The sequence below is a fragment of the Phyllobates terribilis genome, unplaced genomic scaffold (assembly GCF_046119375.1).
Source record: "Phyllobates terribilis strain yellow unplaced genomic scaffold, ASM4611937v1 Scaffold_2__4_contigs__length_985480577, whole genome shotgun sequence".
Lineage (NCBI taxonomy): Eukaryota > Metazoa > Chordata > Amphibia > Anura > Dendrobatidae > Phyllobates > Phyllobates terribilis.
In genome coordinates, this window is record NW_027362762.1 from 941910752 (window position 1) to 941935262 (window position 24511).

At 46.4% G+C, this 24511-nt stretch overlaps 1 protein-coding gene across 2 annotated transcripts in view; it reads right to left on the minus strand.

Annotated features, from left to right (window-relative positions):
- Positions 1-24511, minus strand: part of DSCAM (DS cell adhesion molecule) — a 673153-nt gene that overhangs the window by 64681 nt on the left and 583961 nt on the right. For both annotated transcript variants that reach the window (XM_073668460.1, XM_073668459.1), the window contains exons 28-29: positions 9107-9137; positions 4224-4336 (exon numbers count right to left, since the gene is read on the minus strand). In XM_073668460.1, coding sequence (XP_073524561.1) covers positions 4224-4336; positions 9107-9137 — 144 coding nt within the window. The remainder of the gene's footprint in view (positions 1-4223; positions 4337-9106; positions 9138-24511) is intronic.

The following is a 24511-nucleotide window of genomic DNA, read 5'->3' on the forward strand; positions in this document are numbered from 1 at the left end:
GGGATGGTATTCTTGGGGTCGTATGCAGTGCCATCCAGTCTCCAAACGTCACGTGTGTGGTTGGCACCAAAGATCTCGATCTTGGTCTCATCAGACCATAGAACCTTGAACCAGTCTGTCTCAGAGTCCTCCAAGTGATCATGAGCAAACTGTAGACGAGCCTTGACATGACGCTTTGAAAGTAAAGGTACCTTACGGGCTCGTCTGGAACGGAGAGCATTGCGGTGGAGTACGTTACTTATGGTATTGACTGAAACCAATGTCCCCACTGCCATGAGATCTTCCCGGAGCTCCTTCCTTGTTGTCCTTGGGTTAGCCTTGACTCTTCGGACAAGCCTGGCCTCGGCACGGGAGGACACTTTCAAAGGCTGTCCTGGCCGTGGAAGGCTAACAGTAGTTCCATAAGCCTTCCACTTACGGATGATGCTCCCAACAGTGGAGACAGGTAGGCCCAACTCCTTGGAAAGGGTTTTGTACCCCTTGCCAGCCTTGTGACCCTCCACGATCTTGTCTCTGATGGCCTTGGAATGCTCCTTTGTCTTTCTCATGTTGACCATGTCTGAGTGCTGTTCACAAGTTTGGGGAGGGTCTTAAATAGTCAGAAAAGGCTGGCAAAAGAGATCTTAATCCACACATGTTAAGCTCATTATTCTTGGTGCCTGAACTACTTCTTAATACTTTTGGGGGACCAAACAGAATTCTTGTGGTTTGAGGGGTTGAATATTAAATGACACTCTGAATTAACTTTTAACGTTTTTAAAAAAAAACAAAAAAAAAAAACAAAAACAAAATTTGCTGCAGTGCATTTCCCACTTCCAGGCTGATCTACACTACAAATGTCACAATGCCAAGTTAATTCCGCATGTGTCAACCAGCTAAATCTGCATGGGGTTGAATACTACTTGTAGGCACTGTATGTACCTTCTACAGTGACTATGTAGGACTGTTTTGAAAATTTCCCATTTTCTATCCGTGCTCCTATTACTAAAGATACTATCCCAGTCTATAAGGTGAAGGGCATCTCTTAGCTGATCAAACTTTGCCCTCCTGAAGTTCAGTGTTTTTGTGACTCCCTTGCTGGGCACCCTACTGAAGCACATGTGGAATTGTATAATGTTGTGGTCACTATTTCCCAGTTGTGTGGTACTGTTATGTATAATGTGTGGTACTATTATGTGTAATGTAAGGTACTATTATGTGTAATGTGTGGTACTGTTATGTATAATGTGTGGTACTGTTATGTGTAATGTAAGGTACTATTATGTGTAATGTGTGGTACTGTTATGTATAATGTGTGGTACTGTTATGTATAATGTGTGGTACTATTATGTGTAATGTATGGTACTATTATGTGTAATGTGTGGGTACTGTTATGTATAATGTGTGGTACTATTATGTGTAATGTGTGGTACTATTATATGTAATGTATGGTACTGTTATGTGTAATGTGTGGTACTATTATGTGTAATGTAAGGTACTATTATGTGTAATGTGTGGTACTGTTATGTATAATGTGTGGTACTATTATGTGTAATGTGTGGTACTATTATGTGTAATGTGTGGTATTATTATGTGTAATGTATGGTACTATTATGTGTAATGTGTGGTACTATTATATGTAATGTGTGGTACTGTTATGTGTAATGTACAGTACAGACCAAAAGTTTGGACACACCTTCTCATTTAAAGATTTTTCTGTATTTTCATGACTATGAAAATTGTACATTCACACTGAAGGCATCAAAACTATGAATTAACACATGTGGAATTATATACTTAACAAAAAAGTGTGAAACAACTGAAAAGATGTCTTATATTCTAGGTTCTTCAAAGTAGCCATCTTTTGCTTTGATGACTGCTTTGCACACTCTTGGCATTCTCTTGATGAGCTTCAAGAAGTAGTCACCGGAAATGTTTTTCACTTCACAGGTGTGCCCTGTCAGGTTTAATAAGTGGGATTTCTTGCCTTATAAATGGGATTGGGACCATCAGTTGTGTTTTGCAGAAGTCGGGTGGATACACAGCTGATAGTTCTACTGAATAGACTGTTAGAATTTGTATTATGGCAAGAAAAAAGCAGCTAAGTAAAGAAAATCGAGTGGCCATCATTACTTTAAGAAATGAAGGTCAGTCAGTCCGAAAAATTGGGCAAACTTTGAAAGTGTCCCCAAGTGCAGTTGCAAAAACCATCAAGCGCTACAAAGAAACTGGCTCACATGAGGACCGCCCCAGGAAAGGAAGACCAAGAGTCACCTCTGCTTCTGAGGATAAGTTTATCCGAGTCACCAGCCTCAGAAATCACCGGTTAACAGCAGCTCAGATTAGAGACCAAGTCAATGCCACACAGAGTTCTAGCAGCAGACACATCTCTTCAACAACTGTTAAGAGGAGACTTTGTGCAGCAGGCCTTCATGGTAAAATAGCTGCTAGGAAACCACTGCTAAGGACAGGCAACAAGCAGAAGAGACTTGTTTGGGCTAAAGAACACAAAGAATGGACATTAGACCAGTGGAAATCTGTGCTTTGGTCTGATGAGTCCAAATTTGAGATCTTTGGTTCCAACCACCGTGTCTTTGTGCGACGCAGAAAAGGTGAACGGATGGACTCTACATGCCTGGTTCCCACCGTGAAGCATGGAGGAGGAGGTGTGATGGTGTGGGGGGGGGGGCTTTCCTGGTGACACTGTTGTGGATTTATTCAAAATTGAAGGCATACTGAACCAGCATGGCTACCACAGCATCTTGCAGCGGCATGCTATTCCATCCGGTTTGCGTTGAGTTGGACCATCATTTATTTTTCAACAGGACAATGACCCCAAACACCTCCAGGCTGTGTAAGGGCTATTTGACCAAGAAGGAGAGTGATGGGGGGCTACGCCAGATGACCTGGCCTCCACAGTCACCAGACCTGAACCCAATCGAGATGGTTTGGGGTGAGCTGGACCGCAGAGTGAAGGCAAAAGGGCCAACAAGTGCTAAGCATCTCTGGGAACTCCTTCAAGATTGTTGGAAGACCATTTCCGGTGACTACCTCTTGAAGCTCATCAAGAGAATGCCAAGAGTGTGCAAAGCAGTCATCAAAGCAAAAGGTGGCTACTTTGAAGAACCTAGAATATAAGACATATTTTCAGTTGTTTCACACTTTTTTGTTAAGTATATAATTCCACATGTGTTAATTCATAGTTTTGATGCCTTCAGTGTGAATGTACAATTTTCATAGTCATGAAAATACAGAAAAATCTTTAAATGAGAAGGTGTGTCCAAACTTTTGGTCTGTACTGTATGACACTATTATGTAGGCACTGTGTGGTAGCATTTTAAATACTCTATGGTAGCACTCTGTGGTAGTATTATGTGTACTGTATGGCACTATTATGTAGGCTCTGTATGGTAACATGTTATATACTCTACGGTAGTATTATGCAGGCACTCTGTGGTAGTATTATGTGTACTGTATGGCACTATTATGTAGGCTCTGTATGGTAACATTTTATATACTCTGTGGTAGTATTATGCAGGCACTCTGTGGTAGTATTATGTGTACTGTATGGCACTATTATGTAGGCTCTGTATGGTAACATGTTATATACTCTACGGTAGTATTATGCAGGCACTCTGTGGTAGTATTATGTGTACTGTATGGCACTATTATGTAGGCTCTGTATGGTAACATTTTATATACTCTACGGTAGTATTATGCAGGCACTCTGTGGTAGTACTATGTGTACTGTATGGCACTATTATGTAGGCTCTGTATGGTAACATTTTATATACTCTACGGTAGTATTATGCAGGCACTCTGTGGTAGTATTATGTGTACTGTATGGCACTATTATGTAGGCTCTGTATGGTAACATTTTATATACTCTACGGTAGTATTATGCAGGCACTCTGTGGTAGTATTATGTGTACTGTATGGCACTATTATGTAGGCTCTGTATGGTAACATTTTATATACTCTACGGTAGTATTATGCAGGCACTCTGTGGTAGTACTATGTGTACTGTATGGAATTATTTTGGATGTTATTATGACAGACACAATAATATTTTAACGCTATTACTTTGCACTTCCTTCATGTGGCACAGCAGTTTTGTCTCGGGGCCAATACTGGTCCTGTAGAAAAGAGCCAGCGCCCACTGATTACTCAGCACTGAGCTCACTGTGCCAGAAAAAAAGAAGATACCGAGAAGACATCGCCGTCCTGGCCCAGAGCACTCGTACCGATAGTCTCCATGGTGTCCCGCTCTTCTATAAGGAGCTGCGCTCGGGGAATGTCTATGTGCATTCTCAGGGTCTGCTGCTTGTTCAGTGTGTCTGACGTCCGCGTATTCTTACTGAAGGAGGAAAAAAAAAAAAGATTATAAAAAAGGAAAAAAAAGGTTAAGTATCCATCTGAAACGAGCAGTAAAAGGACAGTCGGTAACAATTACTCCAGTAAGCGACTCTGTATGGATCTTATAACGGCCGACGTCGCCTTTACTGTAGATCTGTATTTTACTAGCACTTCTGGTTAATGAGCTGCTGGCGTCCGGCCTTCCTCAGTCACACGGAGCACAAATAATAACATAGAAGTGGGTAATAAAGCATAAAATAACATTTCACTCCTGTTTACAAGAGCCTGATGGCGAGAAGATCCTGTGTGCAGAGCTCACAGACGTCGTCCTGTCAGAGTGTAGCGCCGCTCTACAAGACGCTTTACCACTTACACTTTTTTGTAGAGTTTTTACGCTGATTTTCATCTAGTGTCATCCCATTTTCTACATTCATATACAAAGTTGCTGTTAATTCTGCTGGTTGCTCCAGGAAGTCATCACCACTTTTTTTTTCAATTGGATTTCATTAAATATTTTGCATCTTTTGGCTTTTACAGATTCTTTTTTTCTACTTTGTGATCTATTTTCATGCAATCTGTGGTTATAAATCAGCTGAGAGGAACTTAGAAAAAGACAGATAAAAGCGTTACAAGCTCTCCTACAGACCGTCATAGCAAGCTCACTGATGGATTCTCAGTTAGCTCATTCTGTAGTCAATACAGAGCCTATAGAAGATAAATAGTGAAAAATTTGTAATGAAACCCAATTGCATAAATATTTTTTAGCCCAAATTACATTAGTTTCAGTAATAAAAATAAAAAAAATGGTATCCAAAGTTGGACATTCTCTTCAACCCCCTATACACAATTTTTTTTATATTCTATGCATGTATATTCTTTTGGTTGACAGCCACCACTAGGTGGAGCTACATGAAGACTGATGTATACAGCCTCACTGAACTCAAACTGCATCCTTTGCAACAATGTATCCAGTTTAGAAATTCCTAAAACACTCATCTGACTTAAATACCGTATGTACTTTTTTTTGCCTGGAGTAAATGCCGCTGTTCTCCTGAATCCGGCGATGTTTTTCTCTTGTTCCTGCTCCTCTCCGTTCCTGAAATACGGCCTCCTCTTCTCTGGATATAAATCTAGCCTTTGTAGCCAAGTGGGCATGATTTTTTTTTAAAAAATCTTCTAAATGACAACACCCACTTGGCTAAGAAGACTATATTTATATAGAGGAGAGATAGGGCCATATCTTAGGAACGGAGAGGCGCAGGAACAAAAGAGAAACATCTTCGGATTCAGGAGAACAGCGGCATTTACACCGGGTACAAACATTACATATTTTTTAAAATTTAGCAGCGCAAATTTAGCTCCTGAGCAGTTTTCTCCAATGTATCGGCCCAGGGTGATTAGCTCACAGGAAATAGGATAAAGCCATAATACAGGGTCTGTGAACAATGGTAGTTAACCTGCTTGTTTATGGTTTCCATGTATAGGCAGCCCTAACCTGACCTCGCTGCAAGGATATTTAGTGCCTAGATCTCAGGGACAAATAAACCAATTTTCTGCCTTAAATGAAGTCGTTAATAGATTTCCATTAATTGTGTAATTGCACCTGAAGGTAGAAAACTGTAGAGCAAACATTAACTTACAGGGTAATTACCTATAGGTGGCACTATAGAGACATCTTTTTTTTTCTATCCTGAAAAAGGGAATTTGCATATTTTCTTCCCATAGTGCAATGCTCACAACTGTATCTCCACGAGAAGTATCAGTAGCTTTTAAGAGGAGGGCTTATTTACAGTTAGTTCTTTATTTGTGGGGGGCTCTTTAAAAAAAAAATTCCAAAGGAAAGTCTCATCTCAAGCTTTTTGTTCAGGCGTTTTAAATGGTTTAACATAGTTGAGTAGAAATATATTGCCTCAGTGTGTTATGAAAGTAATAGAAACTGGCGAATGTTATAAAAAAAAACCCTCTAAATTCTGGGCTAAAAGTAATCATTTTGACACAAATGGCCCAATTTATAGTGTTCAGTGCCAAATACGAAATCCATGAAGATGTGACGGGCAAAGATAAAGTCCCTAATCAATGTGATTACTTTTATAACCCTCTGTAACTGAATACAAGGAAACGCAACGTGATGCAATTCGGCAAGTTCTGATTTCTTGTTCTCAAAAATTTGGAAAAAAAATTGTCAAATATGGAATTTTGGACCAAATTTTTTGTAACTTGCCAGTTTATAAAAACGAAGTCTCTGATCACACAACCGTTCTGATCAGTTTTGGAGGTCAATGGTGTTGACAGTGGTGTGAACCGAGGTTATAGTAGATCCTGTGGATGGTGGGTCCTTCACTCCAGTCCTAAAAGAATGGGAATCCAGTACTCTCTAAAGAGTTGGGTCCCCTTTCGGATCTGCCCAAATTTTCTGCTGGTCGAGGCAAAAATAGTATCATCGAAAACTCACCTTCTGAAGATGACACAAATTCATGTGGTCCCAGAAACCTGGTCTACTACTTTCAGTGAACACCCTCATTACGGTTAGAGTATGGGCCCTAAATGGCCTAATATCTTTTTATGGCCCCTTCTGGTCATTATAATCCATGTTCGTATAATGCCCAATATAGTAGTTTTCTCACAAACTTGTATGCATATCTCTCTATACAGCAGCAGCCTTTGAGTTTTTGTCCTATTTTACCCAATCACCATTTATAACCAACCACATTGCCATCCAGAAGACACCATGATCTCTATAGGTCGCATTTGTGAACATTTGAGGGCCGTAGTGTTGAAGGGGAAAAGATCTGCGATATCCAGTTTGGTTCTCTGTGATAGCTGGCTCGGGGCAGTCTTCGCCTCTGCGGCTAGTATCTTTGGACTGGCATCAAGGGCACCTCTTTGGGAGGCATCATGGGCAACTCTTGGAAGGAATCCTGGACACCTCTTGTAAGGCTTCCTGGGCACCTCTTGGAAGGCTTCCTGGGCACCTCTGGAAGGCATCATGAGCACTGCTTGGAAGGCTTCCTCGGCACCTCTTGGAAGGCTTCCTGGGCACCTCTTGGAAGGGTTCCTGGGCATCTCTTGGAAGGGTTCCTGGGCACCTCTGGAAGGCATCCTGAGCACCGCTTGGAAGGCTTCCTGGAACCTCTTGGAAGGCTTCCTGGGCACCTCTTGGAAGGCTTCCTGGGCACCTCTGGAAGGCATCATGAGCACTGCTTGGAAGGCTTCCTGGGCACCTCTTGTAAGGCTTCCTCGGCACCTCTTGGAAGGCTTCCTGGGCACCTCTTGGAAGGGTTCCTAGGCATCTCTTGGAAGGGTTCCTGGGCAACTCTGGAAGGCATCCTGAGCACCGCTTGGAAGGCTTCCTGGAACCTCTTGGAAGGCTTCCTGGGCACCTCTTGGAAGGCTTCCTGGGCACCTCTTGGAAGGCTTCCTGGGCACCTCTTGGAAGGCTTCCTGGGCACCTCTTGGAAGGCTTCCTGGGCACCTCTTGGAAGGCTTCCTGGGCACCTCTTGGAAGGCTGCCTGGGAACCTCTTGGAAGGCTGCCTGGGCACCTCTTGGAAGGCTGCTGGGGCACCTCTTGGAAGGCTGCCGGGGCACCTCTTGGAAGGCTGCCTGGGCACCACTTGGGAGGCATCATGGGCAACTCTTGTAAGGCTTCCTGGGCACCGCTTGGAAGGCTTCCTGGGCACCTCTGGAAGGCATCCTGAGCACCGCTTGGAAGGCTTCCTCGGCACCTCTTGTAAGGCTTCCTCGGCACCTCTTGTAAGGCTTCCAGGGCACCTCTTGGAAGGCTTCCTGGGCACCTCTTGGAAGGGTTCCTGGGCACCTCTGGAAGGCATCCTGAGCACCGCTTGAAAGGCTTCCTGGAACCTCTTGGAAGGCTTCCTGGGCACCTCTGGAAGACATCCTGAGCACCGCTTGGAAGGCTTCCTGGGCATCTCTTGTAAGGCTTCCTGGGCACCTCTTGTAAGGCTTCCTGGGCACCTCTTGTAAGGCTTCCTGGGCACCTCTTGGAATGCTTCCTGGGCACCTCTCGGAAGGCTTCCTGGGCACCTCTTGGAAGGCTGCCTGGGAATCGCTTGGAAGGCTTCCTGGCACCTTTTGGAAGGCTTCCTGGGCACCTCTGGGAAGGCTTCCTGGGCACTTCTTGGAAGGCTTCCTGGGCACCTCTTGGAAAACTGCCTGGGCACCTCTTGGAAAACTGCCTGGGCACCCCTTGGAAGGCTGCCTGGGCACCACTTGGGAGACTGCCTGGGCACCTCTTGGGAGACTGCCTGGGCACCTCTTGGGAGACTGCCTGGGCACCTCTTGGGAGGCTTCCTAGGCGCCTCTTGGGAGGCTTCCTGGGCACCTCTTGGGAGGCTTCCTGGGCACCTCTTGGGAGGCTTCCTGGGCGCCTCTTGGGAGGCTTCCTGGGCGCCTCTTGGGAGGCTTCCTGGGCACCTCTTGGGAGGCTGCCATGGCTGCCATGGGAGAACAGATTGGCCGCCGAAATAGGGAAGTGTGAATGCTTTTGTTCAGCCTTACTGTAGAGCCTTACAGCAAGCTGTCTACTGTCATGAAGTTAGGCCCAAGCCCAATCTAACCCAATACATCTGCTAAGGAGGTTGTCCAGTATTGATTTGACGACCTCTTTAGATATGATATTTGGCTGGCTTGATGAAGAAGGGGATGATAATTTTAACAACTTCAACCACGAGGAAATGAAGAATGAAACAGAAGGGAAAAACTAACAAAACCAGACAGTGATATCTTGAAAACGTCCAATGAGATCCTCTTACCTCATGAGCATTTCAGCCAAACTTTTTGCATCTGGAATAAAAAAAAAAAGTTGCATCAGATCAACAAAAAGGTTTATGGTTACAATCGTGTTCATTCGTGGACTTGTTACACACGAGTCATAATGTGGCTTAAATTTTATTGCATTTGAAAAACTATAAACTTTAGAAAAACAGAACAGCTATGTAGTGAGCCAGCCTCATGGCCAATGACTGCATGGTGTACGCGGAGCCCTTGTGACTACATGTGATGTTTGTAACTATGACCACTTTCACACATCAGTGTTTTGTTGTCCGAGTACAGAACATAATGCTGGGACCCACACCTGACAGCCTTACATATGCGTAGGAGGTTGCTTAGATTGGGTCAGGAGACCACTGGCTGGTCTATGCGTTATGGTCTGCGCACGGACCACGAAACATGCATGTGAAACCGTCCTGACTTGTGCTCCGTGTTCATGATCCTACACATCAACAAGTGGAAGTGTTAATGCCCAGTGTTATCCTCTCATACCTACATACGCCTCCTGCGCTGTTTGGGCACCCTTGGTCAAAATTACTGTTATTGTGAACAGTTAAGCAAGTTGAAGATGAAATGATCTCTAAAAGGCCTAAAGTGTTATGTTCCGCTACCAGAGCTAAGGAAAGAGAGGAGATCTGTCCCTACGATAGAACTCAGCTTAATCCCTACGATGTAACAGGGGACCTGATCCTGCGATCAGACCTGCTAAAGTCCTAAGCTAGTCTGTACGGAGACCTATAGATGTGGGGAAGGAATCCCTACAAGTACTAAGGACTGGGAGGAAAATGGGACACCTCCTAACAGAAATAGTAGCAGACAGACGAACAAACAAAATATATAGAACATAGTGGTCCGTAGACCAAGCAAACTTAAAGAGTTAGATACAGAGCACAAGCTAGCTAAAGAGTAGTAATACAATGAAGTCCAGCAAAGCCAGAAGGGCGGAGCAGGATTAAATAGGCCAACAAGGTCATGTGACCAGCAAAGGAAAAAACCTAAGAGCAAGGTTCTAACATAAAGTTAAAGATGACACATTGCCTTTGTATTTTAGACAATACATATATATATATTTTTTACATTTTAAAAATTACAAAAAGGAAAATGGGCTGATGCAAAAGTTTGGGCACCCTGCATGGTTAGTACCTACTAGCGCCCCCTTTTGAAAGTATCACATCTTGTAAATGCTTTTTGTAGCCAGACAAGAGTCTTTCAATTCTTGTTTAAGGGATTTTTATTCTTTCTTCCTTGGATAATTCTTCCAGTTCTGTGAGATTCCTGGGTCGTCTTGCATGCTCTGCTATTTTGAGGTCTAGCCACAGATTTTTAATGATGTTCAGATCAGGGGACTGTGAGGGCCATTGTAAAACCTTCAGCTTGCGCCTTTTGAGGTCGTCTATTGTGGATTTTGACGTGTGTTTAGGATCATTATCCATTTGTAGAAGTCATCCTCTTTTCATCTTCAGCTTTTTTTACAGATGGTGTAATATTTGCATCAAGAATTTGTTGAAATTTCATTGAATCCATTCTTCCCTCTACCCGTGAAATGTTCCACGTGCAACTGGCTGCAACACAACCCCAAAGCATGATTGATCCACCCCCATGCTTAATGGTTGGTGAGATGTTCTTTTCCTGAAATCCTGTGCTCTTTTTCCTCCACACATACCTTTGATCATTGTGGCCAAAGACTTCTATTTTAAACTCATCGGTCCACAGGACTTGTTTCCAGGATACATCAGGCGTGTCTAGATGTTCTTTTGCATACTTGTGATGCTGAATTATATGGTGAGGACGCAGGAGAAGTTTTCTTCTGTAGACTCTTCCATGAAGGCCACATTTGTGCAGGTAAATCTGAACAGTAGAACAATGTACCACAACTCCAAAGTCTGCTAAATCTTTCTGAAGGTCTTTTGCAGTCAAGCTGGGGTTCTGATTTGCCTCTCTAGCAATCCTACCAGCAGCGCTCACTGAAATTTTGCTCGATCTTCCAGACCTTTTCTTGACCTCCACGGTTCCTGGTAACTGCCATTTCTTAATTACATTTTGAACTGAGGAAAGGGCAACTTGAAAACGCTTTGCTATCTTCTGATAGTCTTCTCATGCTTTGTGGGCCTCCACCATTTTCACAGTGCTCGGCAGCTGCTTAAAAGAACCCATGGCTGCTGGTTTTTGGCACAAGGTTAGAGGGGGCTGGGTTTTTATAAAGCTGAGAAATTTGCATCACCTGGCCTTTCCTAACAATGATAGTGAACAGGCCATAACCCTAACAGGCTAATTACAGTCTGAAACCTTGGTCAAAGTTATCTGAGCACACAAATCTCCAATGGTGCCCAGACTTTTGCATCGGCCCAATTCCCTTTTTGTAATTTTTAAAATGAAAAAAGACAATATATATATATTTTTTGCCTAAAATTTTTAACTTTAGGTCTTTTAGAGATAATTTCATCTTCAACTTGCTTAACTGTTCACAATAACAATAATTTTGAGCAGGGATGCCCAAACTTTTATATACCCCTGTAGATACCACGGAATTTCCCTACTTTTCACCTTCTTTGGCGAACAGGGCTTCTTTGAAAAGATAGAGAGATCGATAGATACTGTAAATAGATGGAGAGGCGACTTATCTATCTATCTATCTATCTATCTATCTATCTTTGCCTGCTTTTCAAGCCTTGAAAATCCCTGCATATGTTACCGGTATCTGCTATATTTCGCTCACCAGTAACAGATATTGGAGGCCACATACAGATGTTGGAGGCCACATATAGATATTGGAGGCCACATACACAGATCATTTCGGTACCTCGACCCATGAAGTGTAATAGGGGGCGATTGTATTTATTGAGGAGATTCTAAGAGACGTTTATCCGGAAAGACAATCTGAGTCACAGTCTATAAATAAGGGAGACATATTTAGCTTCTCGGTGAGTTGCCGCAGGGCTTCATTGTATGCGATGCATGATTTATATAGATTGTGTCCCATTTACTCAACCGTATCATTCATAAAAAATAACTTTAGTAAGCCTCCTTCTGTAATTTCTGTGTTGGGACATTTAGACCAAGCAGGTGGTTTGGATTGAATAAGGTAAGGAGGGTGGTTCAATCTCTCCTACATAATAAGCAAATTGAGCAAAAATTGCAAGGTATATTGATTTTTTCATAAAACTGCAAAGAAGAGGCTGCAGACTATTAGGTGTACTGTATTCTAAAGACAAAGTCTGGGTAAAATTTTAGGAGCTGCAGAGAAAGTGTGTTTTTCTTTTGGTAGAGGAAAAAGAAAAGATTAAAACATGTTGCCCTCTTGGAAAACTTTAGGCTGCGTTGATTCATATAAATACAGTATACCTGTGGATATAATGCTTGTGTCCTTTCCAAAGGCATTTGACAATGTCTCACAAAGACATAAATTAAGGTCTATTGGATTAGAAAGTAATGTTTGTAATTGGATCAAAAACTGGATCGACCAAAGCCTGAGAGTTGCGGTGAATGACTGCGACTCTGAATAGTCCCTGGTTATAAGTGCCGACCCCAAGGGTCAGTACTCGGTCCCCTATTATTCAACTTCTAGAAGACGGGCTATGGTGTAGTCTATGGAGGATGTTTAGAAGTTGCAGGCAAACTGAGTGTTTGGACATCCACGTGGCAGATAAGGTTCAATTTGAGAAATGTAAAGTTATGCAATCTGGGGGCTAATTATCTGCGAACATCATATGTTCTAGGGAAAACTAGGAGAGACCCTTGTCAAGAAGGATCTGGGTGCACTTCTAGATCACAGACAATATAACAGCATGCAATGTCAATCAGCGACCTCTAAGGCCAGCAGGATAATATCATGTATTATAAGAGGTATGAACTCGTGGGACAGGGATATAATACGACAACTGTACAAAGCATTAGTGTCACCTCATCCGGAATAGACAGATCAATTCTGGCCCTGGAGCTAGAAAAGATACAAAACTGATGAAGGGCATCCTGGTTAAGGGAAAGGATTAAAGAATTACATGTATTTAGTCTTGAGAAGGTGGCGACATGATTAACTTGTACAAGTGCATAAATGGCCAATACAAAAAAAATGGTAAAAAGCAGATTCATGTAAAACCCCCTTAAAAGACAAGAGGCTGCGTCCTCCATCTGGAGAAAAAAAAGCTTCAATCTCCAGAGGGGTAAATGCTTCTTTACCATATGGAGGAGCCGGTCACAGCGGGAGCCATCAATGGTTTCAGAAAGGATTAGATGGGAGGTTTTTTTTAAGAAGAAAATAACATGAATATGGAACTTATGTCAATGTATAAACTTCTTGATCTGAATGTTGATCTTGTTGAGTTAAACTCTAGATCAGGAGGGAAACATTGTGCTCTTCTAAGGCAGGTTGGTTTATACCTATACCCCTTCCTTATGTCCTTTCCTATCCCTCAGCTGAACTTTATGGACATGGGTATTTTTTACAACCGCACTATGTATTAATGATAATGTGGCTATCTGATAAGCAAACGAGTCAGCAAAGCGGCACATATAGAAAAATAATAACCCATCTTGCAGGCACCATTTTTATTTATTCTCACCCTAAACCTGCCTCCGGATGATTTGCTAACTTTTTCCTCCACTGGGAAGTTGGATCATGGACTGTTTTTCGACTGAAAATCCAAGGTTACGAAGCATGGAAATGATTCAATTTAGAAGAACGATCATGCACAATGAGGCCATTAGCTCTTGGAGAGAGAAAAAGATAAAAGAGAGAGGGCTGCCGAGGAGCGCTCGGTTCATTTTACAAGACTGTAAATAATATATGCAGGAGAGAAAAGCTCGATGGAGATAACCTAAAAGTTTCTTTTCTGCCAGCAGTCCCCTTCAGGAAGGTATACGGTGACACTTTTGTACCTTTATACAGTACTCTGCATTATTAAAATCCCTCGCGCTTAGCACAATGCGGCGGGATGTTCGGTAATCTAAGTAACGTTCCGCTGCCGAACGTCCTGCATTATGGTCATCCTCAGCAAAAGATGCAAGCGATCGATAATATTCTGCCTGTATGATGAAAATAAATAAGTCTTTAGGGGGATTGCCCTATTTAACCTCAGAAATATAAAAAAATGACTATGTGGAAAAAAAAAGGTAAAATTGGGTTTCAGTGTTTTTTGTGCATGTTCCCAATTGGAACTGAACCCAACAGAATGAAAACTTTATTTCCAAAAATGTTTTTGAATATAACCATGAAGGCTCATAATTAGAGCTGAGCGATAAGATTCACCCTGCCTCGGTCTAGCGTCCAGTCTTCACTGCTGGCCGGCATCCTGAGCACCTCTGGAGAATATCGGCCGCACAATATAATGACATCTCAGGACCGATCAGGACAGTCTTCACTGCTGGCCGGCATCCTGAGCACCTCTGGAGAATATCGGCCACACAATATAATGACATCTCAGGACCGACCAGGACAGTCTTCACTTCTGGAAGGCATTCTGAGCACCTCTGGAGAATATCGGCCACACAACATAATGACATCTGAGGACCGACCAGGACAGTCTTCACTGATGGCCGGCATCCTGAGCACCTCTGGAGAATATCGGCCGCACGATATAATGACATCTCAGGACCGACCAGGACAGTCTTCACTTCTGGAAGGCATTCTGAGCACCTCTGGAGAATATCGGCCACACAACATAATGACATCTCAGGACCGATCAGGACAGTCTTCACTGATGGCCGGCATCCTGAGCACCTCTGGAGAATATCGGCCACACAATATAATGACATCTCAGGACCGACCAGGACAGTCTTCACTTCTGGAAGGCATTCTGAGCACCTCTGGAGAATATCGGCCACACAACATAATGACATCTGAGGACCGACCAGGACAGTCTTCACTTCCGGCCGACATCCTGAGCACCTCTGGAGAATATCGGACACATAACATAATGACATCTGAGGACCGACCAGGACAGTCTTCACTGCTGGCCGGCATCCTGAGCACCTCTGGAGAATATCGGCCACACAATATAATGACATCTCAGGACCGACCAGGACAGTCTTCACTTCTGGAAGGCATTCTGAGCACCTCTGGAGAATATCGGCCACACAACATAATGACATCTCAGGACCGATCAGGACAGTCTTCACTTCCGGCCGACATCCTGAGCACCTCTGGAGAATATCGGACACATAACATAATGACATCTGAGGACCGACCAGGACAGTCTTCACTGCTGGCCGGCATCCTGAGCACCTCTGGAGAATATCGGCCGCACAATATAATGACATCTCAGGACCGATCAGGACAGTCTTCACTGCTGGCCGGCATCCTGAGCACCTCTGGAGAATATCGGCCGCACAATATAATGACATCTCAGGACCGACCAGGACAGTCTTCACTTCTGGAAGGCATCCTGAGCACCTCTGGAGAATATCGGCCGCACGATATAATGACATCTCAGGACCGACCAGGACAGTCTTCACTTCTGGCCGGCATCCTGAGCACCTCTGGAGAATATCGGCCACACAACATAATGACATCTCAGGACCGACCAGGACAGTCTTCACTTCTGGCAGGCATCCTGAGCACCTCTGGAGAATATCGGCCGCACAACATAATGACATCTCAGGGCCGACCAGGACAGTCTTCACTTCTGGCCGGCATCCTGAGCACCTCTGGAGAATATCGGCCGCACAATATAATGACATCTCAGGACCGACCAGGACAGTCTTCACTTCTGGAAGGCATCCTGAGCACCTCTAGAGAATATCGGACACATAACATAATGACATCTCAGGACCGATCAGGACAGTCTTCACTTCTGGAAGGCATCCGGAGCACCTCTGGAGAATATCGGCCACACGATATAATGACATCTCAGGACCGACCAGGACAGTCTTCACTTCTGGAAGGCATCCTGAGCACCTCTGGAGAATATCGGCCACACAACATAATGACATCTGAGGACCGACCAGGACAGTCTTCACTTTTGGAAGGCATCCTGAGCACCTCTGGAGAATATCGGCCACACGACATAATGACATCTGAGGACCGACCAGGACAGTCTTCACTTCTGGAAGGCATCCTGAGCACCTCTGGAAAATATCGGCCACATGACATAATGCATCTCAGGACCGACCAGGACAGTCTTCACTTCTGGAAGGCATCCTGAGCACCTCTGGAGAATATCGGCCACACAACATAATGCATCTCAGGACCGACCAGGACAGTCTTCACTTCTGGAAGGCATCCTGAGCACCTCTGGAGAATATCGGCCACACGACATAATGACATCTGAGGACCGACCAAGACAGTCTTCACTTCTGGAAGGCATCCTGAGCACCTCTGGAGAATATCGGCCACACAACATAATGACATCTCAGGACCGACCAGGACAGTCTTCACTTCTGGCCGGCATCCTGAGCACCTCTGGAGAATATCGGCCGCACAACATAATGACATCTCAGGGCCGACCAGGACAGTCTTCACTTCTGGCCGGCATCCTGAGCACCTCTGGAGAATATCGGCCACACAACATAATGACATCTGAGGACCGATCAGGACAGTCTTCACTTCCGGCCGACATCCTGAGCACCTCTGGAGAATATCGGACACATAACATAATGACATCTGAGGACCGACCAGGACAGTCTTCACTGCTGGCCGGCATCCTGAGCACCTCTGGAGAATATCGGCCGCACAATATAATGACATCTCAGGACCGATCAGGACAGTCTTCACTGCTGGCCGGCATCCTGAGCACCTCTGGAGAATATCGGCCGCACAATATAATGACATCTCAGGACCGACCAGGACAGTCTTCACTTCTGGAAGGCATCCTGAGCACCTCTGGAGAATATCGGCCGCACGATATAATGACATCTCAGGACCGACCAGGACAGTCTTCACTTCTGGCCGGCATCCTGAGCACCTCTGGAGAATATCGGCCACACAACATAATGACATCTCAGGTCCGACCAGGACAGTCTTCACTTCTGGCCGGCATCCTGAGCACCTCTGGAGAATATCGGCCGCACAACATAATGACATCTCAGGGCCGACCAGGACAGTCTTCACTTCTGGCCGGCATCCTGAGCACCTCTGGAGAATATCGGCCGCACAATATAATGACATCTCAGGACCGACCAGGACAGTCTTCACTTCTGGAAGGCATCCTGAGCACCTCTAGAGAATATCGGACACATAACATAATGACATCTCAGGACCGATCAGGACAGTCTTCACTTCTGGAAGGCATCCGGAGCACCTCTGGAGAATATCGGCCACACGATATAATGACATCTCAGGACCGACCAGGACAGTCTTCACTTCTGGAAGGCATCCTGAGCAACTCTGGAGTATATCGGCCACACAACATAATGACATCTCAGGACCAACCAGGACAGTCTTCACTTCTGGAAGGCATCCTGAGCACCTCTGGAGAATATCGGCCACACAACATAATGACATCTGAGGACCGACCAGGACAGTCTTCACTTTTGGAAGGCATCCTGAGCACCTCTGGAGAATATCGGCCACACGACATAATGACATCTGAGGACCGACCAGGACAGTCTTCACTTCTGGAAGGCATCCTGAGCACCTCTGGAAAATATCGGCCACATGACATAATGCATCTCAGGACCGACCAGGACAGTCTTCACTTCTGGAAGGCATCCTGAGCACCTCTGGAGAATATCGGCCACACAACATAATGCATCTCAGGACCGACCAGGACAGTCTTCACTTCTGGAAGGCATCCTGAGCACCTCTGGAGAATATCGGCCACACGACATAATGACATCTGAGGACCGACCAAGACAGTCTTCACTTCTGGAAGGCATCCTGAGCACCTCTGGAGAATATCGGCCACACAACATAATGACATCTCAGGACCGACCAGGACAGTCTTCACTTCTGGCCGGCATCCTGAGCACCTCTGGAGAATATCGGCCGCACAACATAATGACATCTCAGGGCCGACCAGGACAGTCTTCACTTCTGGCCGGCATCCTGAGCACCTCTGGAGAATATCGGCCACACAACATAATGACATCTGAGGACCGACCAGGACAGTCTTCACTTCAGGCCGGCATCCTGAGCACCTCTGGAAAATATCGGCCGCACAACATAATGACATCTCAGGGCCGACCAGGACAGTCTTCACTTCTGGCCGGCATCCTGAGCACCTCTGGAGAATATCGGCCGCAAAATATAATGACATCTCAGGACCGACCAGGACAGTCTTCACTTCTGGAAGGCATCCTGAGCACCTCTAGAGAATATCGGACACATAACATAATGACATCTCAGGACCGATCAGGACAGTCTTCACTTCTGGAAGGCATCCGGAGCACCTCTGGAGAATATCGGCCACACGATATAATGACATCTCAGGACCGACCAGGACAGTCTTCACTTCTGGAAGGCATCCTGAGCAACTCTGGAGTATATCGGCCACACAACATAATGACATCTCAGGACCAACCAGGACAGTCTTCACTTCTGGAAGGCATCCTGAGCACCTCTGGAGAATATCGGCCACACAACATAATGACATCTGAGGACCGACCAGGACAGTCTTCACTTTTGGAAGGCATCCTGAGCACCTCTGGAGAATATCGGCCACACGACATAATGACATCTGAGGACCGACCAGGACAGTCTTCACTTCTGGAAGGCATCCTGAGCACCTCTGGAGAATATCGGCCACATGACATAATGCATCTCAGGACCGACCAGGACAGTCTTCACTTCTGGAAGGCATCCTGAGCACCTCTGGAGAATATCGGCCACACAACATAATGCATCTCAGGACCGACCAGGACAGTCTTCACTTCTGGAAGGCATCCTGAGCACCTCTGGAGAATATCGGCCACACGACATAATGACATCTGAGGACCGACCAAGACAGTCTTCACTTCTGGAAGGCATCCTGAGCACCTCTGGAGAATATCGGCCACACAACATAATGACATCTCAGGACGGATCAGGACAGTCTTCACTTCTGGCCGGCATCCTGACCACCTCTGGAGAATATCGGCCGCACAATATAATGACATCTCAGGACCGACCAGGACAGTCTTCACTGCTGGCCGGCATCCTGAGCACCTCTGGAGAATATCGGCCACACGACATAATGACATCTGAGGACCGACCAGGACAGTCTTCACTTCTGGCCGGCATCCTGAGCACCTCTAGAGAATATCGGCCACACAACATAATGACATCTCAGGACCGACCAGGACAGTCTTCACTTCTGGCCGGCATCCTGAGCACCTCTGGAGAATATCGGCCGCACAACATAATGACATCTCAGGGCCGACCAGGACAGTCTTCACTTCTGGCCGGCATCCTGAGCACCTCTGGAGAATATCGGCCACACAACATAATGACATCTGAGGACCGACCAGGACAGTCTTCACTTCTGGCCGGCATCCTGAGCACCTCTGGAAAATATCGGCCGCACAACATAATGACATCTCAGGGCCGACCAGGACAGTCTTCACTTCTGGCCGGCATCCTGAGCACCTCTGGAGAATATCGGCCACACAACATAATGACATCTGAGGACCGACCTGGACAGTCTTCACTTCTTGAAGGCATCCTGAGCACCTCTGGAGAATATCGGCCGCACAATATAATGACATCTCAGGACCGACCAGGACAGTCTTCACTTCTGGAAGGCATTCTGAGCACCTCTGGAGAATATCGGCCACATGACATAATGACATCTCAGGACCGATCAGGACAGTCTTCACTTCCGGCCGACATCCTGAGCACCTCTAGAGAATATCGGACACATAACATAATGACATCTCAGGACCGATCAGGACAGTCTTCACTTCTGGAAGGCATCCGGAGCACCTCTGGAGAATATCGGCCACACGATATAATGACATCTCAGGACCGACCAGGACAGTCTTCACTTCTGGAAGGGATCCTGAGCACCTCTGGAGTATATGGGCCACACGACATAATGACATCTCAGGACCGACCAGGACAGTCTTCACTTCTGGAAGGCATCCTGAGCACCTCTGGAGAATATCGGCCACACGACATAATGACATCTGAGGACCGACCAGGACAGTCTTCACTTCTGGAAGGCATTCTGAGCACCTCTGGAGAATATCGGCCACATGACATAATGACATCTCAGGACCGATCAGGACAGTCTTCACTTCCGGCCGACATCCTGAGCACCTCTAGAGAATATCGGACACATAACATAATGACATCTCAGGACCGATCAGGACAGTCTTCACTTCTGGAAGGCATCCGGAGCACCTCTGGAGAATATCGGCCACACGATATAATGACATCTCAGGACCGACCAGGACAGTCTTCACTTCTGGAAGGGATCCTGAGCACCTCTGGAGTATATGGGCCACACGACATAATGACATCTCAGGACCGACCAGGACAGTCTTCACTTCTGGAAGGCATCCTGAGCACCTCTGGAGAATATCGGCCACACAACATAATGCATCTCAGGACCGACCAGGACAGTCTTCACTTCTGGAAGGCATCCTGAGCACCTCTGGAGAATATCGGCCACACAACATAATGACATCTGAGGACCGACCAGGACAGTCTTCACTTTTGGAAGGCATCCTGAGCACCTCTGGAGAATATCGGCCACACGACATAATGACATCTGAGGACCGACCAGGACAGTCTTCACTTCTGGAAGGCATCCTGAGCACCTCTGGAGAATATCGGCCACATGACATAATGCATCTCAGGACCGACCAGGACAGTCTTCACTTCTGGAAGGCATCCTGAGCACCTCTGGAGAATATCGGCCACACAACATAATGCATCTCAGGACCGACCAGGACAGTCTTCACTTCTGGAAGGCATCCTGAGCACCTCTGGAGAATATCGGACGCACAATATAATGCATCTCAGGACCGACCAGGACAGTCTTCACTTCAGGAAGGCATTCTGAGCACCTCTGGAGAATATCGGCCACACAACATAATGACATCTCAGGACCGATCAGGACAGTCTTCACTTCCGGCCGACATCCTGAGCACCTCTAGAGAATATTGGACACATAACATAATGACATCTCAGGACCGATCAGGACAGTCTTCACTTCTGGAAGGCATCCGGAGCACCTCTGGAGAATATCGGCCACACGATATAATGACATCTCAGGACCGACCAGGACAGTCTTCACTTCTGGAAGGCATCCTGAGCACCTCTGGAATATATCGGCCACACGACATAATGACATCTCAGGACCAACCAGGAGAGTCTTCACTTCTGGAAGGCATCCTGAGCACCTCTGGAGAATATCGGCCACACAACATAATGACATCTGAGGACCGACCAGGACAGTCTTCACTTTTGGAAGGCATCCTGAGCACCTCTGGAGAATATCGGCCGCACAATATAATGACATCTCAGGACCGACCAGGACAGTCTTCACTGCTGGCCGGCATCCTGAGCACCTCTGGAGAATATCGGCCACACAACATAATGACATCTGAGGACCGACCAGGACAGTCTTCACTGCTGGCCGGCATCCTGAGCACCTCTGGAGAATATCGGCCACATGACATAATGACATCTCAGGACCGACCAGGACAGTCTTCACTTCTGGCCAAATCCTGAGCACCTCTGAAGAATATCGGCCATACAACATAATGACATCTGAGGACCGACCAGGACAGTCTTCACTTCTGGAAGGCATCCGGAGCACCTCTGGAGAATATCGGCCACACGATATAATGACATCTCAGGACCGACCAGGACAGTCTTCACTTCTGGAAGGCATCCTGAGCACCTCTGGAATATATCGGCCACACGACATAATGACATCTCAGGACCAACCAAGACAGTCTTCACTTCTGGAAGGCATCCTGAGCACCTCTGGAGAATATCGGCCACACAACATAATGACATCTGAGGACCGACCAGGACAGTCTTCACTTTTGGAAGGCATCCTGAGCACCTCTGGAGAATATCGGCCACACGACATAATGACATCTGAGGACCGACCAGGACAGTCTTCACTTCTGGCCGGCATCCTGACCACCTCTGGAGAATATCGGCCGCACAATATATTGACATCTCAGGACCGACCAGGACAGTCTTCACTGCTGGCCGGCATCCTGAGCACCTCTGGAGAATATCGGCCGCACAATATAATGACATCTCAGGACCGACCAGGACAGTCTTCACTGCTGGCCGGCATCCTGAGCACCTCTGGAGAATATCGGCCACACAACATAATGACATCTGAGGACCGACCAGGACAGTCTTCACTGCTGGCCGGCATCCTGAGCACCTCTGAAGAATATCGGCCATACAACATAATGACATCTGAGGACCGACCAGGACAGTCTTCACTTCTGGAAGGCATTCTGAGCACCTCTGGAGAATATCGGCCGCACAATATAATGACATCTCAGGACCGACCAGGACAGTCTTCACTTCTGGAAGGAATTCTGAGCACCTCTGGAGAATATCGGCCACATGACATAATGACATCTCAGGACCGATCAGGACAGTCTTCACTTCCGGCCGACATCCTGAGCACCTCTAGAGAATATCGGACACATAACATAATGACATCTCAGGACCGATCAGGACAGCCTTCACTTCTGGAAGGCATCCGGAGCAACTCTGGAGAATATCGGCCACATGACATAATGCATCTCAGGACCGACCAGGACAGTCTTCACTTCTGGAAGGCATCCTGAGCACCTCTGGAGAATATCGGCCACACAACATAATGCATCTCAGGACCGACCAGGACAGTCTTCACTTCTGGAAGGCATCCTGAGCACCTCTGGAGAATATCGGCCACACGATATAATGACATCTCAGGACCGACCAGGACAGTCTTCACTTCTGGAAGGCATCCTGAGCACCTCTGGAGCATATCGGCCACACGACATAATGACATCTCAGGGCCGACCAGGACAGTCTTCACTTCTGGCCGGCATCCTGAGCACCTCTGGAGAATATCGGCCACACAACATAATGACATCTGAGGATCGACCTAGACAGTCTTCACTTCTTGAAGGCATCCTGAGCACCTCTGGAGAATATCGGCCGCACAATATAATGACATCTCAGGACCGACCAGGACAGTCTTCACTTCTGGAAGGCATTCTGAGCACCTCTGGAGAATATCGGCCACATGACATAATGACATCTCAGGACCGATCAGGACAGTCTTCACTTCCGGCCGACATCCTGAGCACCTCTAGAGAATATCGGACACATAACATAATGACATCTCAGGACCGATCAGGACAGTCTTCACTTCTGGAAGGCATCCGGAGCACCTCTGGAGAATATCGGCCACACGATATAATGACATCTCAGGACCGACCAGGACAGTCTTCACTTCTGGAAGGGATCCTGAGCACCTCTGGAGTATATGGGCCACACGACATAATGACATCTCAGGACCGACCAGGACAGTCTTCACTTCTGGAAGGCATCCTGAGCACCTCTGGAGAATATCGGCCACACAACATAATGCATCTCAGGACCGACCAGGACAGTCTTCACTTCTGGAAGGCATCCTGAGCACCTCTGGAGAATATCGGCCACACAACATAATGACATCTGAGGACCGACCAGGACAGTCTTCACTTTTGGAAGTCATCCTGAGCACCTCTGGAGAATATCGGCCACACGACATAATGACATCTGAGGACCGACCAGGACAGTCTTCACTTCTGGAAGGCATCCTGAGCACCTCTGGAGAATATCGGCCACATGACATAATGCATCTCAGGACCGACCAGGACAGTCTTCACTTCTGGAAGGCATCCTGAGCACCTCTGGAGAATATCGGCCACACAACATAATGCATCTCAGGACCGACCAGGACAGTCTTCACTTCTGGAAGGCATCCTGAGCACCTCTGGAGAATATCGGACGCACAATATAATGCATCTCAGGACCGACCAGGACAGTCTTCACTTCTGGCCGGCATTCTGAGCACCTCTGGAGAATATCGGCCACACAACATAATGACATCTCAGGACCGATCAGGACAGTCTTCACTTCCGGCCGACATCCTGAGCACCTCTAGAGAATATTGGACACATAACATAATGACATCTCAGGACCGATCAGGACAGTCTTCACTTCTGGAAGGCATCCTGAGCAACTCTGGAATATATCGGCCACACGACATAATGACATCTCAGGACCAACCAGGACAGTCTTCACTTCTGGAAGGCATCCTGAGCACCTCTGGAGAATATCGGCCACACAACATAATGACATCTGAGGACCGACCAGGACAGTCTTCACTTTTGGAAGGCATCCTGAGCACCTCTGGAGAATATCGGCCGCACAATATAATGACATCTCAGGACCGACCAGGACAGTCTTCACTGCTGGCCGGCATCCTGAGCACCTCTGGAGAATATCGGCCACACAACAT